The 23,455-nt window shown below is 39.7% G+C and overlaps 1 protein-coding gene across 1 annotated transcript; it reads left to right on the top strand.

The window, feature by feature from the left end:
• The first annotated feature begins 159 nt into the window (after nt 1–159).
• mrpl38 (mitochondrial ribosomal protein L38) lies at nt 160–23,068 on the top strand. Its single transcript, XM_033044526.1, has 9 exons — nt 160–290; nt 3,166–3,342; nt 12,633–12,764; nt 15,006–15,211; nt 16,331–16,403; nt 17,569–17,614; nt 19,540–19,698; nt 21,359–21,495; nt 22,756–23,068. Exons 1-9 carry the CDS (start codon nt 173–175, stop codon nt 22,890–22,892), a joined length of 1,185 nt encoding a protein of 394 aa, XP_032900417.1. The 5' UTR covers nt 160–172; the 3' UTR covers nt 22,893–23,068.
• The last annotated feature ends 387 nt before the right edge of the window (nt 23,069–23,455 follow it).

Genomic DNA, 23,455 nt, shown 5'->3' with positions numbered 1-23,455 from the left:
GTGATCGTTTGTCAGCGTGGACTCAGTGGGCTGATGATAGGCATGTTTCCACGCTATATCTCTAAACGAAACGACGTTTTTGTGCATATATTGCCTTTTCTTTGTTCTATATCGCCGTCTATTTCTCTCGTATCCCTCTCCCGATTGTGTGGGGTCTGCTGCGCGGGGGCTGATGGGATACTGGAGGCCCGGTGGAGGGAAGATGGCGGCGCTAGTGAGGATGCGCCGAGGATGCGCGTTATTTCCCTTCCTGAAGGTCGTGGAGCCGGTCAGGACGGTGACAAGCACTGGTTAGTACGTAGCTGGTACCGACTCGCAATGTTCGTGTTGCGTAGAACACCGAATGGATTAAATAGCGGCGAGGCCAGCTAGGGATCTCCATGGGAACCAGATGTAAGCGCAAACCGACCCTCTTCACTTCCCCAGCCCGTGGCTCCAAGGACAGACACAAAATACTGGAGTAACTCAGCGGGGCAGGCAGGCAGGCAACATCTCTGGAGAGGAGGAATGGGTGACACTTCTTCAGACAGGACCACGTCCAGCATCTCTGCTGCAATCAGGGTAAAGCTCAGCACCATCCTCTGCTGAGGCAAAGCTAGCCAGCTCAAACCAAGAACTGATTAAAGGCCATAGACCATTCCCTGTCTGCAAAAATCATGCCTGACCTGATGGATATTTCAAGCACTTAAAATTTGTATTTACACTAAGACCTTGTTATCTGTTGCAGGTCTTCCTGATGTCAGCTGTTCAGTACCTAGAGTATTCATTTATATTGTGTATTACTCCACGGCCCTCTCACGAGGTTTCAGGTGTAATTTATCACTAAAGTCGGGGTCTTGAGCAGGGTTGGTGTTGGTGTAGGGGATACTAGTCAGAAACCCTAGGGAGGTTTGTAACTGGAGTGCTTGTACGTTTATACTGGTTTTGACAAGCCAAAGTTTACAGACAAATTTAGTTTTAATTTAGAGGTACACCACAGAAATAGGCCCTCTGGCCCACTGTGTCTGAGCCCACTGTGTCTGGTCCCATCAATTACCTGTTCTCACGAGCTCCATGTTATCCCACTTTTGTATCCACTAGGGGTACATTAGGGTCAATTTACAGAGAACAATTAATCTACAAACTTTCATGTCTTTGGGATGTGGGAGGAAACGTGATGACCCAGAGGAAACCCGCATGTTACAGGTGCAAACCACAGAGATAATACACAGGGTCAGGATTGAAGATAGACACAAAAAGCTGGAGTACCTCTGTGGGCCAGGCAGCATTCTGGAGAAAATGAATAGGTGACGTTTTGGGTCGAGACCCCTCCTCAGACTGAGAGTCACGGGAAAGGGAAATGAGAGATATAGATGTGTCTGTGGGCTCTGGTGTGAAGCAGCAACTCTACCATTTGTGCCACTGTACCGCCCATCCATGGAGGAATTAACCTATTTCATTGCAGCTTTTATGTAATTTCCAATGCTTACTGCTATCCATCTTTTTTGCAATTTGCAGGAAATTCTGCCTTGCTTTGTTATCAACTAATTTAGAAATCATATTTTGAATGCCTTTATCCAACTTATTTAAAAGATTGTGGCCCCAGCACTGGTCCCTGTGACAATTATTGCACCTTTCGAGCAGAAAGGGCTATTAATATGTTAGCCAAAAAAGTCTTGCATTCATGCAAATTTGTTGTCTCCCATACTATGAGTTTTTATTCTTTACACTAATCTTTGCTGTAGGCTCTTCTCAAAGACTTGTAATCAATCCATGCATCCATCTGTTCCCCATCGTGTACCACACATGTCATTTTTTCAAAGAGCCCTAACGTTGTCCAAAGATGATTTTCCTATCACGGAACCGTTGGCATTCCCTCATTAATGTGATTTTAAAAAATTCTGAGTGTCGTGCTATAATGTCTTTTCACACTTTCAGTTTAGATCCTGTATAATAGCCTTTAACTTAGTTAAACTCTTGATAGATCCTGTATAATAGCCTTTAACTTAGTTAAACTCTTGGTGGACATATTAAGTGGTTCAATCAGTCCTGAATTGAGCTTCAGTGTTACATTTGTTTGTTTTGTCCTGCAAGATAGCAATAGCACTTATTTTCATTTTTGTTTTTGTAATTCTCCTCCATGTGCTTACTTTAACACTTATTGTTCTCAGAAAATTAGCCTCCTGATTTTTAACACATGCAAACTCCACTAGCTGTGATCTGTTGCAGTTCTTATTGGTGAAAGATCTTGAACTCTCATTTTGCACACTCAGTAAAGTAGCAAAACTATATCCTTTGGCACTTAACTGAAATGTATTCTGATGAAGCTGGATATTTTGCTAAAGACAGGCCAAATTACTAAAAAACTTGGTCAAGCTTAATGAATGGCAAAAGGAGGAGCAGATTATGAAGGGGATTCCAGAGCTAGGGCAGCAAAGTGGCAGAGACCCAGGTTCAAACCTGACCTTGGCTGCTGTTTGTGGAATTTGCATGTCCTCTTGTGATTGTCGGGTTTCCTCCCACGTCCCAAAGACATATGGGTTTTTGGGTTAATCGGCCTCTGTGAATTGTCCCTAGTATGTAAATGGATGAGAAAGTGGGGTAACATAGGATGGACTTGGTGGGTTGAAGGGCCTGTATCTCTAAACTAAAAACAGCAACTGAGAGCACAAGTTTAGTTTAGTTCAGTTTATTGTAATGTGTACCGAAGTACAGGCAAAAGCTTTTTGGTGCGTGCTATCAAGTCAGCGGAAAGACTGTACATGATTACTATCGAGCCATCCACAGTGCACAGATACTGGAAAAAGTTAATGACATATAGAGCAAAATAAAGCCCAGTAAAATCTGATAAAAGGTAGTTTCGGTGGGGGGGGGTGGTAAAATAACAGTGACCCTGGGAAAAGGCACACACTTTGGTCTGTTGGGACGGATCTCATCGCCCCATTGGCCTTATGCTCAAAGTGAGGATATAGAGCATTAAGTTCATCAGGTAGGAACAAACTATCACAGTGATGTCACCTGACTTCATTTTGCAGCCAGTTACAGTATTCAGACCATGCCAAATTCTGCAAGGAACATTGTTCCTTCCTCTCTTTGGTCTAAACTACAATAATTATGTTTTTTAACCTTCTGCTAAGTGAATCCAAGTTGTTTCCATATATCTTAATGTGGTCTTGTCTCTCTCAGCTGTGCTATTTAAACGAACAGCTCCACTAGGGCCATTACCCAATGAGGATATTGATGTGACAGACCTGGAGTCTCTGGAGAAATACCGTAGCTATGCACGGTATCTACAGACGGCAGAGAAAAAAAGCAAGCAGCCGTCCTGGTGGCGGACGTATAAACAATATACACAAGAACCCAGTAAGTTGCATAGCCTGATGTGAATGATATTATATAACATGATACAAGTGATATAACTGAGCATGGTGATAGGAGGTTTTGGGGCCTTGACATTTCTTCTCCAACATGTATAGCCTCTATGCTTCTTGTAACATAGAAGATGAACCATATTAAGCCAGTTAATCAAAATGTCCTGTTGTTTGCTGCTCAATTGATAATGTACTCAGGATGCAGTTAAAGAGTCATACAGCGTGGAAACAGGCTCTTTGGCTGATGGGCTGAGGAAAGTTTGATGGAATTTCATACATTGAAGTGCGAGGTATTGCATTTTGGGAAGTCTAACCAAGGCAGGACCTACACAGTGAATGGCAGGGCTCTGGAGAGTTGTAGAGCAGAAGGATAGTCGTAGTTGTAGAGCTTGTAGTTGTAGAGCAGAAGTCAACAAAATAGAGAGAGTACAGAGGAGATTTACTAGAATGTTGCCTGGGTTTCAGCAACTAAGTTACAGAGAAAGGTTGAACAAGTTAGGGCTTTATTCTTTGGAGCGCAGAAGGTTAAGGGGGGACTTGATAGAGGTTTTTAAAATGATGAGAGGGATAGACAGAGTTGACGTGGAAAAGCTTTTCCCACTGAGAGTAGGGAAGATTCAAACAAGGGGACATGACTTGAGAATTAAGGGACTGAAGTTTAGGGGTAACATGAGGGGGAACTTCTTTACTCAGAGAGTGGTAGCTGTGTGGAATGAGCTTCCAGTGAAGGTGGTGGAGGCAGGTTCGTTTTTATCATTTAAAAATAAATTGGATAGTTATATGGATGGGAAAGGAATGGAGGGTTATGGTCTGAGCGCAGGTATATGGGACTAGGGGAGATTATGTGTTCGGCACGGACTAGAAGGGTCGAGATGGCCTGTTTCCATGATGTAATTGTTATATGGTTATATGGTTAGAAGGAGTGCAGGTACACAGTTCCTTGAAAGTGGTGTTACAGGTAGATAGGGTAGTCAAAGAAGGCTTTCGGCACATTGGCCTTCATCAGTCAGAGTATTGAATGTAGACGTTGGGAGGTTATGTTACAGTTATACAAGACATTGGTGAGGTCACATTTGGAGTAGTGTGTTCAGTTTTGGTCACCCTGTTATAGGAAAGATGTAGTAAAGCTAGAAAGAATGCAGCGAAGATTTATGAGGATGTTACCAGGACTCAAGGGCCTGAGCTAGAGGGAGAGGTTGAGCAGGCTACGACATTATTTCCTTGAGCACAGGACGATAAGGGATAATCTTATAGAGATGTATGAGGAGTTCCGGTGGCGCTATGGAGGCTTGAGTCCAGCGCCAACTAGCTCCGTGCCGAAGAAATTAAAAACGGGAGAAAATCGGGTCTTACCTGCAGCGATCACGATCTGAACGGCTGCCTGCGTGACGTCATCAGGCGCGCTACTTTACGGTATGTCGTTACAACGTACCCCCCCCCGTGGGACACAAAAAAAAGCCGGTAAAGGGAAACCGCAGATGGAAGAGGAAGGCCCTACAGAGGCCTCGGCCTCAGTTACAACGACGGCCCAGGAAGACCCTCCGAAGAAAATGAAACAGAAAAAGTCTGAAATAGAGGATCTTAAAACCTTTCTCGCTGCCGAAATGAAAACCTTTGGAGAGAAGTTTAAAGAGGAACTTGACTCTTTTAAGGTAGATTTTAAAGCAGAAATGCTTTCTACCATTCAACAAATGCTGGAAATCTGGAAGAGGACGAGGGAGGAAGAGATCAAGGATCAGATGGAAGTGCTGGAAACCAGGCTCGTTTCGGTGGAAACGAAGGTTAAAACGGAGGTGGACCCCATTCATCACGAACTTGATCAACATAGAACAGCGATAACCGAACTTGAGAAATGGGCGACGACAAGTGAGGAAACTGTAAGTCGACTCCTTACTGAAAACCAACGCCTCTCCGATATGGTGATCAAATTAAGTGATAAATGTACTGATTTGGAGGGGCGTCAAAGACGTAAGAATCTAAGAATTGTAGGGGTGAAAGAAGGAAGTGAGAAGGAAATGGGCACTCGGGATTTTGTGGCAGACCTATTACAAAAAGCCTTAAAATTGGATCACAAACCTTCACTCGGTCGAGCTCATAGAGCGCAGCGACGTCGTACACAAGATGATGCCCATCCAAGACAAATTATCGTAAAGGTGCAATTGGATCATGAATTTGACGATATAATGAAGAAAATTGTTCGAGGCGGACAGCTCCTTTTTGAAGGTGTGAGATTCAGTATTTACCGAGATTATCCGGCAGAAGTCTTCAAGAAAAGAGCGCTGTTCACTGAGACAAAGAGAATACTGAAGAATGTACCTGATTTGAGATACAGCTTGTTTTATCCCGCAAGACTAAGAGTCTTCTACAAGTCCAAGGAGCACTTTTTTACAGACCATGAAAAAGCACTGGAATATGCCAAAGAAGTCGGTAACATGACCATAGACTGAAGAATTTACATTACTCCTTAGGAGTCAAGCCAGATCTAAAAGGACCTTTAAAGTTCTTTTAAGAGCTTTAAGGACATTCGGAAACCGAAATGGACGGAGGATATTGGATAAAACCGTGATCTTTGTATTTTTGTTTATTAATCAATATTATTATCTGTATATTCATATCTAACTATATATGTAACAACTAATACTTATTAAATATCTATATTACCACTAAAATTATTAACATTAACATTTCTCATAAAAATTTAATACTGTATATGATTGATAACAATGATTAATAATTAATAGTCTTCGATTAACGTAGAAATGAATTACATACTTATATTATATAGGAAGATATGCAAGAGGTAAATTAGCCTACGTCATTAATAAAGTTTAACGGTTTTTCTCTTTATTTTTCAATTTAAAATTAAATTTATAGATTTAGCGAAAAAATTAATATGATATGTAGAGAATAATAACGTTGTGAATTTTTGCTGTTTTTGAACTTTTCTGCAGGGTTACGTGCTTATGTATGTATACATATGGGTATATATATATATATATATATATATGTATATATATATGTATATTGTGTGTGTGTATGTATGGGTATGTAAATAAGTTTGTTACTCCCAAAGAAGTTATTTGAATGTTAGAAATAATCTTTTTTTTTCTTCGGGCACGGAGCTGGAAATTTTTTTTTTCTTACAAAGGCTACGGAAGTCTTTAGAATTCTAGCCACGTTAGTGTGGCTATCACTAACTACACTAATTGTAGATGTACACAAAATTGCTGGGGAAACTCAGCGGGTGCAGCAGCATCTATGGAGCGAAGGAAATAGGCGACGTTTCGGGCCGAAACCCTTCTTCAGACTGATGGGGGGTGGGGAAAGAAAGAAGGACAAAGGGAGGAGGAGGAGGATCCCGAGGGCGGGCGGATGGGAGGGTGGGAGGAGACAGCTAGAGGGTGAAGGAAGGGGAGGAGACAGCACGGGCTAGCCAAATTGGGAGAATTCAATGTTGATGCCATAAGGACGCAAGGACCCCAGACGGAATATGAGGTGCTGTTCCTCCAATTTCCGCTGTTGCTCACTCTGGCAATGGAGGAGACCCAGGACAGAGAGGTCGGATTGGGAATGGGAGGGGGAGTTGAAGTGCTGAGCCACCGGGAGGTCAGGTAGGTTATTGCGGACAGAGCGGAGGTGTTCGGCGAAACGGTCGCCCAACCTCCATTGCCAGAGTGAGCAACAGCGGAAATTGGAGGAACAGCACCTCATATTCCGTCTGGGGTCCTTGCGTCCTTATGGCATCAACATTGAATTCTCCCAATTTGGCTAGCCCGTGCTGTCTCCTCCCCTTCCTTCACCCTCTAGCTGTCTCCTCCCACCCTCCCATCCGCCCGCCCTCGGGCTCCTCCTCCTCCTCCCTTTGTCCTTCTTTCTTTCCCCACCCCCCATCAGTCTGAAGAAGGGTTTCGGCCCGAAACGTCGCCTATTTCCTTCGCTCCATAGATGCTGCTGCACCCGCTGAGTTTCCCCAGCAATTTTGTGTACCTTCGATATTCCAGCATCTGCAGTTCCCTTTTGAACACTAATTGTAGATGTAGTTCTTTTTCTTTCACCCTATACTAACCAACTCTATCACTTTTTTCACTTTAAATATTTTTATAACTTAATGTTTGAATGGAAAAATAAGACTAATACAAGGAGATGTGTTCGGAAGAGCGATGTATATGATTTTAAATTCATCTATTTGAGGTTCGGGAGCAGGGTCAGGTTCTATGTGTTGTACCTTCTGCTCGGTTATAGACCACCTTAGAAACAATATGCAAGATGTTAATATGACAAGAGGGGGTCAGGGAATAACATTTTGTAGTTGGAATGTCAAGGGAATCAATGAACCAATTAAGAGAGGTAAAGTTTTGGCATATCTAAATTTAATCAAAACAGATATAATATTTCTTCAAGAAACACACCTTAAAAAGGAATCTCAACATAGACTTAAAGCTAAGTGGATCGCTGAATCATATCATTCCTCCTTTTCCCATAAGTCCAGAGGAGTTGCAATACTAATTCGTAAAGGAATACCCTTTAAGAACTCTTCAACAATAGTGGATATTGATGGTAGATATATTATATTAGTTGGAGAGTTAAATGGAGAAAAAGTGATTCTTCTTAATGTTTATGGGCCTAATTTTGATAACCCCAAGTTTTTTAATAAAACATTTAATAAAATTCCTGAATTTACACAATATAAATTAATAATTGGAGGAGACTTCAATTGTACATTAGATTCATACTTAGATAGATCATCAAGGCAAAAAAAAGTAAAATCTCAATCAAGTGTATTTCTAAATTCATTTATTAATACCACTAATATTAAGGACGTCTGGAGAATAGAAAACCCAACTGGACGGGAATATTCATTTTACTCACCAGTACACAAAACATACTCAAGAATAGATTATTTTTTAGTTGACTCTACGTTTATCCCATTTATTTATAATTCAAAATACCATAACATTATAATCTCAGATCATGCACCTGTAACATTCATGATTAAATTAAATGGAATGTCCGAGAAACAAGCATATTGGAGATTTAACCCACAAATTTTGAACGAAAGATCATGCTAGGAATATATTATTAAACAGATTCAAATATTTTTTGAGGTAAATGACAACCCTGACACACCTACTTCTCTTATGTGGGAAACGTTTAAAGCGTATGTTCGAGGTACATTAATTTCTGCTCAAGCATTTTATAATAAAGAGAACAGGATTAAGCAACAAACATTGGAAAGTGAAATCAAGCAACTAGATATAGAAAATGCGAGAATGCCATCTACGTCAAAACATAATAAAATTGCTGTATTGAAATATAAATTAAATAAAATGTATTCAGAACAAGTAATAAAACTTTATCAAAAAACCAAACAATTACATTTTGAATTTGGAGACAAACCACAAAAATTATTAGCACGTCAGTTACGAAAAATGGAAGGGGAAAAAACAATTCATAAAATTAGAACAGAGACAGGAGAATTATTAAAAATGCCCAAGGACATAAATGATAGATTTCTCCAATACTATCATAACCTTTATTCAACTAAAACCGTAGCACAATCAGAAGGAATAGCAGATTTTTTAATAAAATGTAATTTAAAAGGTTTAGATTCAAACGATAGAGAATTATTAGAAAGGGAGATTACGATAAAGGATATTGAGGAGTCTATTGGCTCTTTAAAAAATGGTAAAGCAGTAGGACCAGATGGTTTAGGTTCCGAATTTTATAAAAAATTTTATGATTTGCTTAGCCCACGTTTACAAAGACTGTATGAGTATATATATACTCAACAGAAACTTCCAGACACTTTAAATGAATCTATAATAACACTTATTCCTAAAGCTGATAAAGATCCGGAAGACCCGGGATCATACAGAGCAATTGCACTTTTAAATACAGATCAGAAAATTTTAACTAAAATACTAGCGCATAGATTAAGTACAGTGATGAATAAATTAATACACCCTGACCAAACAGGCTTTATTCAGAAACGGTACTCATATTATAATCTAAGAAGATTATTTAATATTATATATTCCAAGAGAATTATTAATGAAGATCTAGCAATAATTTCACTTGACGCTGAAAAAGCATTTGATCAGGTCGAATGGCCTTATTTATTTTCGGTGATGGAAAATATGCAGCTAGGGGAGAAATTCTGTACATGGATAAAACTGTTATATACAAATCCCACGGCTAGAATATTTACAAACCAAAGGTTGTCATCTAAATTTAGCCTATCTAGAGGTTGTAGACAAGGATGCCCATTATCTCCATTATTATTTGCGCTTGCTATTGAGCCACTGGCAGAAAGAGTTAGGGGGCATCCGGAAATACATGGGTATAACACAAAGGACACAGTGAATAAAATTTCTCTATACGCAGATGATGTATTAATTTACATTACAAAACCAGAAATTAGTATTCCAAACTTATTAAAGCTAATAACCCAATTTGGTTCACTTTCAGGATACAGAATAAATTGGAATAAAAGTGAAATTATGCCAATAAGGGAACATAATAAACAGATAATACAACAATTTCCATTTAAAATAGTAAATGAAAAATTTAAATATCTAGGTATTTATGTAACTAAGATATATACATCATTATTTAAAGCAAATTTTCCCCCATTACTGAACAAACTACATAAGAATATTCAATACTGGAAAACACTTCCTATCTCAATGGTTGGCAAAATTAATGCCATAAAAATGATTTTTTTACCGCAAATATTATACCTTTTTCAGACAATTCCGATATATCTGGCAAAAAACTTTTTTTTTAAATTGGACTCTATTGTTAATGATTTTATCTGGGATTATAAGAATCATAGGATAAACAAAAGACACTTGTGTAAATCAAAAATAAATGGAGGCTTGGTTTTACCCAATTTTTTGTTTTATTTCTGGGCAGTTAATATTAAAAATATGAATTTCTGGTTGGAAGAAATAGATCATCAACCAGACTGGTTAAAAATGGAAAAGGAAGATTGTTTACCTTTTGATATCGGTTCGATATTATTTGCTACGTCTAAATTAAACAAAAAAATTTATAGGGAAAACCCTATAATATTTAGTGCTATACGAATTTGGAAACAATTAAAAAAGACATTAAAATTAGATAATTTATCACTTTTTCTTCCAATTGTGAATAATCCTTTGTTTAAGCCTTCATGGTTGGACGGGGGTTTTACACAATGGAAGAATTATGGAATTAAAAATATGGGACAACTTTACAAGGAAGGCACTTTTCTGACATTTCAGGAGTTGCAACAGATTTATGGACTTCGAGGAAATGATTATTTCAGATATCTTCAACTTAGAGATTATGTAAAATCGAACTCCCAAAATTTTCGAATTAGAAATTCAGAAATTCTTGATGAATGTTGGAACAAACATCCTAATACAGAAAAATTAATATCTTATATATATAATATCTTATTAGACAGTGACATTCCTTCGACGGACTTACACAGACAAACATGGGAAAAAGAATTAAATCAAGTAATAACGAAAGATACTTGGGAAGAAAGTTTGCAACACATACATCAGTGTTCACTAAACGCCAGACATTCTCTAATACAATTTAAAGTAATACATAGGTTACATTATTCAAAAACAAAACTACATAAAATTTTTCAACATATCTCACCTATATGTGATAAATGTCAACATTTAGAAGCTACATTATCTCATATGTTTGCAAACTGTATAAAAATTAAAAAATTCTGGGTAAATATTTTTAGTATAATATCTAAAGTAACCAGCACACAATTGGACCCAGATCCAAAATTAATAATACTCGGAATATTAGAATTAAATCAAACACTTAGAACAACACAAAGAAACTTTATTGATTATAGTTTAATAACAGGAAAAAAATTAATTCTAAAATTTTGGAAAGGCCCTACGGCCCCCACAATCAAAATGTGGATTATAGAAATGACGGAGACCTTAAACGTGGAAAGAATCAGATTTTCCCTGTTGGACAAACAGGAATTATTCGTTGGAACATGGTCTCCTTTTATTGATTACTTAAAGGGTCAGAATAGTTCAGCACAGGAACCTGACTAGCACGCGGGCTAAAGAATGGATGAAATACTATACTCTGAAATGTACGAATATATCTCGAATGAAGTCTTTTTTATTTTAATAAATTTTTCCATTCTTCTTTAACTATCTTTTTCCTTTTTTTTTTTGTTTTTTTTTTTTTTGTTTTGTTTGTTTTCGTTTTTGTGTTTCTTCTCTTTCTTTACTTCATCTATCTCTTTAGTTCTATCTAGTTTAAAAAAAAAAAAAAAGACAAAAGGTATTGGAGACAATGTAATAATAATTGACAATATTATCAATTTAAAAATATAAGACTGTAATGATGTAAATAGGTTATGTACCTATCTCCAATAAAAAATATTTTCCAAAAAAAAAGAAAAAAGAGATGTATGAGCTCATGAGAGGAATAGATAGGGCAAATGCACAAAGTACATTACCCAGAGTAGGGGAATCAAGAACTAAATGGCATGGGTTTAAGGTGAGGGGGGAAAGATAGGAAGCCGAGGGGCAACTTTTTACATAAAGGTTGGTGGTTATATGGAATGAGCTCCAGAATAAGTAGTTGAGGCGGGTACAATTGCAATGTTTTATAAAAACATTTGGACTGGTACGTGGATAGGATATGTTTGGAGGGATATGTGCCAAATAGACAGGTGGGACTAGTGTAGATGGGGCATGTTGGTCTGTGTGGCAAGTTGGGCCAAAGGGCCTGTTTCCGTTTTGTTTGACTATGCAGAAAACAGAATTTGTTCGACAAAAAATGTAATTAAGGCAAGTTATGGTGCTTTTTTAAATAGCATTTGACCTATGCTCTATCTTTCTTGGCAATTTATGATGGTGTAGGTCAAGAGGTGCTTTACTCTGTATTTCACCTGGAATGTAGCTGGGTTGCGAAATTGGGAAGTGGGTTACTCCATTTATCAACAGTGTCTCTTGTGTAGCCATTCTCTTTCTTAAAATCTCTGTTCTTTCTCGCCTTTGTGGGGATTATCTCATCGACTCTGACAACTCTATATATGTGCGATTACACATACAATACGCTAAGTGGATTTTTGTTGTTGTTTACATATTTGCTTGATAAATTGTCTCTGTTAGGGATATTTTTGATTTATTAAATTCAAGTGCCTCACAGCTGCTCAGGGTAATAATATGATTACATATAAGATTATTATGGGAAGCAACAGAGGTGTTTGGTAATCCCTTTCAGGATTTTCCATTTAATTCTTTACAGCTCCAGAGAAAATTGATATTGGCCTCCCTCATTTTAGAACGTCGAGGAGGAAGGAACTGAAGGAACGCATGCAAATCCTCAAGGCAAATCGCAACAACAACGACCTTGAGAGGGCATCACGGCACCGAACATGTAAGTCAGGATTTTTACCAACTGTCGGGTATGGCCGTGGAACACCGAGACGACCTTCTTATATCTGTTCAAGTAGGATTGTGCGGATTGCAATACTATCCAAACATTAAATTGTGTGCCTATCAGAACCAAATACTCTGCCCCCTTCTAATGAAATACAATGTTAACTGAAGGGTGGATAAACTAGTATTTGGTATGCTCCAGGAATTTGATAACTCTAAAATCTTCTGGCTGATCAACCTGGGTTGATCTGGGTGATAAAACTCAAGCCAACATCATGATTTTGTGTAAAATTAAACAAATGGAGCTTTGTGTACAATTGGGTCTCTATATCCCGTGCTTAACCCCCACCTCTTCCTCAAGCAAAAAATGGCCCTTTCCTCTTTTTTTTCAAGACAAATCCTTAAATCATGCCACTTTGCTCCCTTCACTAAGATTGAGATCAATGTTAAATAATCTCATGTCAAATTGAGTGTATTGTCACATGCACAAGTACGATGAGGTATAGACACATTGAAAATCATGGTTGCCCACTGTACTTTCCAGTACTGAAGTTCCCCAGTTTCTCTCCTATCCCCATTCCTGACTTTTAAATTCATTCTTCTGAGACCCATTAGCTGCTCCCTGAATCTCATCCGTACTATACAGATGGCCACCCAAGCTGCGGTGGGCTGCATGTAACTGCAACTGCCCTTGAAAGCCACATTGACTTTTTGAGCTTAATGTTAGCGGTTTAGAGGATAGAGATAATAGGGGAGGGGCGATATTTGATTAGTTCTGTCCAAGAAGTTTCGATGTTGTGCCCTTAATTATTCACTATTTATTAATGATTTGGATAGGACCGCACACTACATTGGCAAATTTGGCAATGATGCAAACATGTGTCAATTTTAATAATAATAATAAATTTTATATTTAATGGGCGCCTTTCATACAAAATCTCAAGGACACCTTACATAGTAATCGGAATAAAAACATATAATCGGAGTAAAACAAGTAATTAAAGACATCACAATGACACAAATTAAAAACAGAATTCAATCCAAAAACAGAAAATCAAAAACACAGTGTGAAGAGAGAGCAGCGGCAACCAATTCGTGCCAGCGTCCACTCTCCCTTCACAGCAGCCATCTTGGACACAGACCTACAAGACTACAGTTAGACAAAAAAAAAAATCATCCCCCCACAGTGGATAGCACTGTGGAGGAAGGCACAGTGTCCAGTCCCCACCCCTTGTTCACCCCAAAGTCAGGCCTATTGGGGCCACCGCAATTGCCTCTACGGAGGCCCGATGTCCCTGGCCGTTCTCACCGGGTGGTCTTGCCCCGGCGTCGGGAGAGTCCTTTCGGCGGCTGGGCCACTTGGAACGGCCGCTTCTTGGTTGGAGCCCGCGGCTGCCGAAGCCGACAAGGCCGCGCCGGTTTGGCGCTCCTAGGCTCCAGATGAAAAAGTCGGCGACCGCTCTCCTCACTGCCGCCTTGCCGCCTCTACGCACGCCGCCTCTCCGCTCCACAAACCCGCAGCCCGGAGATGTTGCTTACGGCGGTCCAGCTCGCCAGAGCTCCAGCGCGGCGACCCAGGCAAGGCATCGCCCGCTCCAGCGCTCCAGCGCTCCAATGCAGTGCCGCCACCCAGGCCGAGGTGCTGGGTGGTTCCCACCAAGAAACGGCGCTCCATGCCCGCTGGTAGGCCACGACGACGGGTCGACGGGCAGCCCGGAAAAAAGGCTGCCACACCGACCAGGTAGGGACCTATAAATAAAGTAACACCTACCCCCCACATTAAAAGACCACATCCCCTACAAACAAAAAAACAGGACTCACTAAAAACTAAAAAAAAACGAATTTAAGACGGACGGCTGCTGCTAGCAGCCGTTCACCAAGATGGCTCCTCCTCCTCTTTTATTTTAGGCTGTGTAGATTGAAGTATAAAATGATGAAGAGATAATGGGATAAATGAGTTGTAAAATTGATGTTTGGATTTAATTAGGCTCAGTCTTGTAATACAATTTGGATTTGAGAATATGAACAGAACGTTTTATTTGATGAAAATCTAAATACCATGGAGAGCTAGAGAGCCTAAAAGTTCATAGATCATTAAAATATTATGGCTCAGTACAATAAATTGTCAGGATGGATGTGTGGTGCTGGATCACAGACCAACTGTGATCTCATTGAATGACAGAACATGCTTAATTTGTCTTCCCTCTTCCTGTGTTAAGCTGAGTTTCTGTTCTTGCAGTATTGATTCCACTGGATGAAGTAAAAGCTGAATGGGAGAAAACAAATGGGCCTTACAATTTAAGAACTATTGGTGAACACTATGGAATTTATAGAGATCTGTTTAATGGAGCAACCTTCATTCCACGTGTAATGCTGCGTGTTCAATATGACTGTGAGGACTATGCTACGCCAGTGTATCGTGGAAATGTGGTCACTCCCACAGAGGTAATAGCTGCAGATACAGTCCATACAAACATAACATATGCCATGTGAATACTGAACAGATGACCATTCCCTTCTCGTGGTAACTTAATTGCTCTTTAAACTCAACTGATTTTTAACTTGGCCATTAGTTTAAATTAAACAACTGAAAAGCTCAACAGAGTAGCTCAAAAAATCATGCAACATAGAATAAAAGTTAGAATAAAATTAAGGTACTTGGTTAAGTTAAATGATTATGCATTCATTTTCTCGAAATATTTGGTTGAAGCATTGTGCTGAAGAACACATTTGACTGCGGCACAGTGGTTCAGCTGTAGAGTTGTTACATCTGGAATACCATGTACAGATTTTATTTAATTAGAGTTTAGCGATACAGAATGAAAACAGGCCCTTCGGCAGACCATGGCCATGCTGACCATTGATCACCCGTTCACACTAGTTCGATGTTATCCCACGTTCTCATCCATTCCCTACACACCTGGGGCAATTTACGTATTTTGGATGTGGGAGAAAACTGCAGCACCTGGAGAAAACCCATGCGGTCACAGGGAGAATGTGCAAACTCCGTGCAGATAGCACCCGAGGGCAGGATTGAATCCAGGTCTCTGGTGCTGTGAAGCAACAGCTCTACCAGCTGCACCACTGCATTTAGAGAAAGTCTGAGCAATGTACGTACACTATATTGATTAATATAATGAAGACTCTGTCCTAAGAGATTGGTAGGAGGGTGTATTATCACTAGAAGAATAACATCTTGGTGACATTTACAAGATTCTGAAAATGATTGAGGTGTTGTCCCTGACTGGAGAGGTTACAATTTGAGAGCATAGTCTGAATAAAAAGACAAAAATAATAAGAGGTATATTCACTTAGAGTAGTGAATCTTTCTATCCATACTGTTTCATTAATGACAATTGTATGGTATTTTCTCAAGAGATGCTATCTGACCCGCTGAGTTACTCGAGCACTATGTGAATGTTTTTGGAAACCAGCATCTTCAGATCTTTGTGTGTCTAGTATTTTCTACCCATTCATGTTTTGAGTTATGGAATTGCATTTCATTTATTAGTCCTGATTATTTGCTGATTCTACATTCCATCAATCTTCTTTTGTCTTTCCCAGGCTGCAGAGGTGCCCAATGTGTCATTTGAGGCAGAAGATAGCTCTCTGTGGACACTGCTGTTTACCAATCCAGGTCTGCACTTCTTGGAATTGGAGTACACTCAAAATTCAAAAGTGATCAAAATATAACCACAGTGCATGTAATGGGTAGGGGGAAAGGTCATTTCCTGAAGTTCATTTTATTTACATCAATTACAGCTTTTTTTTTTCTCTGGCTGTTGTAGCTCAAAAGGTAGCCACAACAGTGATGATATACAGCAGGGACTATAACTTCCTCCTGGTGAACTGCATTGCTTGGGATCATGGAGTCATATCCTTTGCAGACAGTCAAGATCTTCCATGTCCAAGAGAACTGTAATTCTAGTGTCATAAAATGATAGATCTGTATTTATCAGTACTATGCAACAGTACAATGCCGTGTTAAATCTGTAACTAGCCACTGTACATAGGGACAAACTTAAACTGAACTTCATTGCTATAGTGACAGACCAGTTTTCATTATGAATGTTATGTACTGAAGTGTGAACTGTGAAACAGAATGTTCTGTTCAGACACGACTCAAATTTGTCATGGCTAAATTATATTTCTGAAATTCTTTTGCTGTGTTTTTCCTGATCCTCTTAATATGATATTGTCTCTTGGATGTCATGTTTTATTGGTGACTAAAGATGATCATATGTTGTAGGACCATAATTTCAAATACCCACCCTCAAGGTGGGTGTTGGGGTTGAGAGACAGAGACTTTTAGATGGAGAGAGATTGGGGCGCTGAGAGTAGATACATGGGGTGGTGGTTGAGTGGCTTGATATTGGTGGGTTGGCATTTGAGAAGAGGGTGGGGAGTCGGAGTGTTGGGAGAGAGGAAGGGGGCTGGAGGCTAAGAGTGTGGATAGTGTAGATAGGGAAGGAGCATCCTGATACAGATTGGAGCAGTTCCACAGGGGCTGGGACCAATTTTTCATTCCACTTTGTGTTTGCTGGTCCTGAATGATGTATTGTATGTACTCAAACCTAGGATAGGGAGATGCAAGGCCATGGATTGATTTGATCATGATAATTTTACAGTAGTTTCACATTATAAAAGTAATACTTTTTTATTAGACCTTTCATGAAAATTATTATCTTGTTCAACAATTAATACTTTCCTTAATTTTTGTAATGTTAATTGAATAATTAAGCACAGTTTTTAAAATAATGATAACCCTTTTTTTAGTTGCTGTGATGTCTTTTATATTTCAGATGGACACCTCGGAGACAATGAATCAGAGTATGTCCATTGGTTGGTGTGAGTATTAGCGCTAACAGCTAGATTTTCTTTGCTCTCCAGGTCGAATACTATTTAACACAATAACAGGAAATAACTTCCCTTTGCCTGGAACACAAAGTGCTGCAGTAACTCAGCAGGTCTGGTAGCATCTCCGGAGCACACCGATAGACAACGTTTCAGGTTGGGACCCTTCTTCAGACCTGAATCATCGCTTATCCACATCCCCCAGAGATACTGCCCGGCTCACCGAGATACTCCAACACTTTGTCTTCTATGCAATATTCCAGCATCTGCAATTCCTGGTCTACTTCCATCTGCCTAATAGATCTTAACTAGTTGCCATATTGATGCTGTAAATTATATATTAATGCAGAAACCTTAAATCTTAAGGATTGGCATAAGCAAGATATGATGTATAGTACCTCAATCATTGGGATTAGGTGCTGCTGACTGAAAAATAGTATCATTATTATGTATTATCATATCCAGCTTCTACTTTGTACATGAACAGTCATCCAGAACACTGTTGCCCATATCTTGACGTGCACTGATTCCTGGTGACTTAACTTTTATTATGCTGTCTCTTGGATTGACCACCATCAAAAACCACCATCTCCGATTTTAAAATCCCCATGTCTTCATGACATTAAGATTACAATTCTCTGGGACTCTGAGATCCCCAATTCCTATGTTGTTCCCGAGTACACCTGTGAGTTTTTGGCCTTCCTTATCTCTGCAGTCTCCTCCACCCATCCAAGATATCTATGCTTCCTCAGCTTTAATTGTTCCACAGTCAGCAGACACACTTTAAATTGGGAAGACCAGAAGCTCCACAATGACTTTGCTTCATCTCTCCTAATCTTTGCTTTTCTTAGGCCAAAGGGTTTTCCTAAAGTCAATCCCTGACCAAGCATTTGCTCATATGCACATATCTCTAGCAAAAAAGCTCTCTCCATAATGGTGCCTTTTAAACATTTTGTTGTAAAACACAGTATGTGTAACAATAATAAATCTAAACCTAGATCTATGTGAAGTGTTGCATTTTGCAAGTCAAAGTCAGGACCTTCACAGTGAACGGTGGGGCTCTGGGCGGTGTTATAGAGCGGAGGAATCCAGGAGTTCAGATACATTCTCTGAACAACTGAAAGGGGCATCACATGGTGTTAAAGAAGGCATCTGGTATGTTGACCTTCATCAGTCAGGATACTGAATACAGAAGTTGGGACATTATGTTACAGTTGTACAAGACATTGGCAAGACCACATTTGGTACTGTGTTCATCCTGCTATATGAAAAATGTCATTAAGCTGGAAAGTGCAAAGTACATTTATGATTATGTTGCCAAGACTCAAGGGCCTAAGCTATAGGGAAACATTTGGAAAACTAGCACTTTATTCTTGGAGTGCAGAAGGCTGAGAGATGATCTTATAAAGGTGAATTAAATCATAAGAGAGATAGATAAAGTGAAGTTACAGACCCTTTACCCAGAACAGGAGAATCAAGAACCAGAGAATATAGGTTTAAGATGAGAGTGGCAAGCCTTAAAAAGGAACCTGAGAAGCACCATTATCACTCAGAGAGTGGTAGGCTTATGGAACCATCTGCCAGAGGAGGTAGTTAAGACAGGTACTACAACAGCATTTAAAACACACTTGGATAAGTCCATGGATATGAAAGAATTACAGGGATATGGGCCAAACAGGAAATGGGACTAGTTTATTTGAGGCACCTTGGTTGGCATGGGCGATTTGGGCTGAAGGGCCTGTTTCCATGGTCTGACTTTGACGCTTTAATTCAATTTATAATTTTCTAAAGCCCCACTGTTCCAAATGTTTGCAGCTTTGTGTGTTAAAGGTTTAAGTATATTGTCCTGTTCTGTAAGTGGCAAGTCTGGCAAATTAAAAAAAAACTGATTCAGTTTATGTCATATTTTTGTTATGCAGTGGTAATATTCCTGGAAATGCTATATCGAAAGGAGAGCAAGTTTGCCACTACTTCCCCCCATTTCCTGCTAAAGGCACTGGATATCATCGATGCATCTTCATTCTCTTTAAACAAGATAAAGCAATTAATTTTGAAGAAGACTCCAGACCAAACCCTTGGTAAGAGGGAACAAAGTTCAAATATAACGTCAGTGACTGAGACTTGAGCCAACATAATGCAGAGAGAATGCATTTACCATGTCATGTCTTTTGAAGTCTAGGTGAGATGGACAGTGCTGAGCATAGTTAATGGAAAGAAGTTTTCTGCTGAGTTTTATCATGATGAAGTATTCAAGTTTCTGTATTTACCCATTTAGTGCATCTGATTAAAACAGAACGTATTCTGATAGAAAAGATAGATTAGATTCATAAAGATTTAAAGTTAAATCGCATGGAAACAAGCCCTTTGCTTCAACATACATGATGGTCATGATGATTATCAATGCTAATCCCATTTGCTTCCATTTTCTCCATATTCCTCCACACCTTCCCTACCCATACCAAATGTATTTTAAACAATGTAATTGTATCCTGCTCTGCCATTTTCTCTGGCAGCTCATTCCATATACTTACCATCCTCGGTGAAAAACTTGCTCCTCAGACCACTCAGAATCATTCTCTCATTAAACCTTTGCCCGCTGGTTTTATAATCTCCTACTCTCGCAGAAAAGGCTGTATGTTTATCCTATCTATGTAGCGGATAAATTTATAAACCTCTATAAGGTCATCCTTCAACCCTCTTGACTCTAGGGTAACCAGTTCCAGTCTATCTAGTCCCTCCTTATAACTCAAGCCCTCCAGTCCAAGCAATATTCGTTCCTTTAGTTTACTTTAGAGACACAGCGCAGAAACAGGCCCTTTGGCCCACCGAGTCTGCACAAACCTGCGATCCCTGTACACTAGCACTATCCTGCACACGACAGACAATTTACAATTTTATTGAAGCCAATTAACTTACAAACCTGTACGTCTGGAGTGTGGGAAGATACTGGAGCACCTGGAGAAAACCCATGTGGTCACAGGGAAGACGTACAACCTTTGCACAGGCAGAACCTATAGTCAGGATCAAGCCGGGTCTGCAGGAGGAGCATTGTACCAATCTACCTGCCATCACCACTGTTCCAAGAAAAAAAAAAAATCACAAGACACACACAAGAGCAAGCTTTACCTTATCCTCCTACCTGCCTCTGTATTAGCCTCCTTGCCTCGCCCTCCGCTCCACAGACTCTTGAGCCAAAGATTCTCACTTGTCTTAACACAACACTTGATTCTTGAGCCAAACACTCACACGCCCTCAACACAGCACTTCACCGCGATACATCCTCTCTCCCAATAGGTCACTAGACCTTGCCTCCTTTTTATTAGCTGCTCAATTAGCCGATTTGAGTGCTCCAACCCAATCATCGGGCCAGCTTTTCAAGGCTCCTGCTCTGCTACGAGCTGAAATTTACCTGCCCAATCCTGCCCACGGACTTTTCAAACCTCCCGCTCAACTCCGACCTGAAATTGATTCAGTGAAAGAATTATGTTTTGCATGCTATCCAGGCAAGTCATACCATACACGAGTACAATCAAACCATGCACGTTAACAGGTAGTGCAAAAAGAGAAAGGAAGCCATGCAGAATATAGTGTTACATCTGCAGTGAAAGTGCAGATTTAAAAAAAAGTTCACAGGCTGCAACAAGGTAGACTGGGTGATCAGAATGATTGTATTATTGAGCAAACTGATATCTGAAATGTGCATATCTTATGCTCCACTTCCTATATATTACTTTGCAGTCTCAGCCTGAAAATGCGAACCTTTAAAACCTTTGACTTCTACAAGAAGCATCAGGATCTGTTGACTCCAGCCGGGGTGGCTTTCTTCCAGAGTTGCTGGGACGAGTCTGTTACGCATATCTTCCACAATCTTCTCGGTAAGTTCTGTATATTCTCCCTTGTTTATCTAGTTTAGTTTGATTTGAAATACAGCGTGAAAACTGGCCCTTCAGCCCACCGGTTCCATGCCAAACAATGATCAAACAATGTGTCCTACACCCGAGGGACACTTTACAGAAACCAATTAATCTACAAACCTGCATGTCTTTGGAATGTGGTTTTAGTCTTAAGAGATATAGCATGGAAGCAGGCTCTTCGGCCCACTGAGTCGACCAGCGATCATCTGTACACTAGTACAGTACTAATCTATACAGTAGGGACAATTTACAAACGTCAATTAAGCTACAAAGCTGCACATCTTTGGAATGTGGGAGGAAACCAGAGAAAATTCAGTCACAGGGAGATGTGGAGTTATGAGCTGTGCCCAAGTATACCAGATATTGGGGAAGAGAAAGTGTGTAAAGGACAAAATGAGAAAATAATGAACAATTAAATGGGGATGCGGGCATAATGATGCTTATTAATGGACCAGACTAGAGATTCAATCAATGGGAACCAAAGATTGGGACTTTAGAGTTGTTAGAATATTTAAAGAGACAAAGAGTGCCAATTTAAAGTTTTGCTCACTGGAATTAAAATGGAGATAAGGTAAATTTGGAAGTAGTGTTTAGAGGAATACCAAACTTGCATTATTTAAAGCCTAAAAATTACCGAAGGAAAGGCTGGGGGATTTTAAGCTTCTGGTTTCAGATGATGGCAGAGAGTGAACCATATTAGAGTTTTATCTACAAAACAGTGAAGAGAAAGTGTGTGCAGGACAGTGAAAGGAAAAATCAGAGCAAAAAGTTGGGAGGACAAGTAACCATAGCTGTATGGATGAAATAGAAGTTTATTTTAATGGGAGAATGGCTGACCATCAAAGAGGCTTCTACTTGATGGTAGCTTATGAGTGTTATAGAGAACCTTCAAAAACCTCACTGGGTTTGGGAGCATTATAGGTCTTGGAGGCAGCAATCTATGGAAGTTACTAATGTGTGAGGGTGGGGTGGAATATACTCAATAATTAAAGAAGAACCTGAGCCTCTTAGTGTTAGCTCTAGGTATGGAGGCGATACAACTCAATAAACATTTGACTGCCGATAGACCTGACCACGGAAAGAATTGCAACTTGTGGATTAGAAGTTCATGAGATATGGAAAATTGTGAGAACTCAAAGGATCGGAAGTACCAGTGCTGGATAAAGGGAGAGAGGAGTTGGAGAGGTAGACGAACAATAATTTCCTTGTGTTCCTTAACAGATATGAAGGAGCCAATATTTGAATACGAGTTCCCACCAACTTACCATCCACCTCAGAAAAAATACCCACATGGGCAACCCCTCCGATACTTGGACCGATACAGAGACAGCCACGAACCCACCTACGGCATATACTGATCCCGCAACAGCTTTTCAAAGGTCCTAGGTCTTCAATTACAGCTGTGGCTGACTGTCAGAGGCTGGTTCATCAAAACTCAATTACACATGATCAATTTCTGTGTTCAGGGAACATAAATAAATATTTTTCTAACATGTTAGTATTCTTAAGAAACATTGAGAATATGGACAAATAATTTATTTTCAGTGGAATTTCTGATTGGAATTACAAGCCAAGGACGGGGTAGTTTTGAAAATGATTACACGTCACATGTTCTTTACTGTCTGTAATGAAAATTGGAATGGCCCGAGATACTTAATTTCTTGGTTTATTTGTCAATAACATTGGAATTCTTAGCTTTTGTAGGATCATTTGCAGTGTTTGAAATTTATACTGCTGCATTTAAAATTCAAATCCAAATTCCCATCAACCTGAGGAAGGAGAGAACTTGTGGCTGGGTTGGAGTTAAAAAACAGACAGTGTAATATCTCACTTTTATATCTCACTAGACCAAGTGCAGACCCGTTGGGTCTGTTTCCCCAACGGCGTTTGCGGGGGGGGCGGGGTGAGAAGAGGGGAGAGG

The sequence above is a fragment of the Amblyraja radiata genome, chromosome 26 (assembly GCF_010909765.2).
Source record: "Amblyraja radiata isolate CabotCenter1 chromosome 26, sAmbRad1.1.pri, whole genome shotgun sequence".
Classification (NCBI taxonomy): domain Eukaryota; kingdom Metazoa; phylum Chordata; class Chondrichthyes; order Rajiformes; family Rajidae; genus Amblyraja; species Amblyraja radiata.
The sequence above is the reverse complement of the archived record's forward strand: the minus strand, read 5'-3'. Positions and strand labels throughout refer to the sequence as shown.

What these genes read in the sequence shown, in the direction of transcription:
- mrpl38 (XM_033044526.1), top strand. Translation starts at nt 173, where the DNA reads ATGGGATACTGGAGGCCCGGTGGAGGGAAGATGGCGGCGCTAGTGAGG. An exon ending in GAGTATGTCCATTGGTTGGT is followed by an intron (nt 17,615 to 19,539) that starts GTGAGTATTAGC and finishes TTTGTTATGCAG; the next exon opens with TGGTAATATTCCTGGAAATG. An exon ending in GACTCCAGACCAAACCCTTG is followed by an intron (nt 19,699 to 21,358) that starts GTAAGAGGGAAC and finishes ATTACTTTGCAG; the next exon opens with TCTCAGCCTGAAAATGCGAA.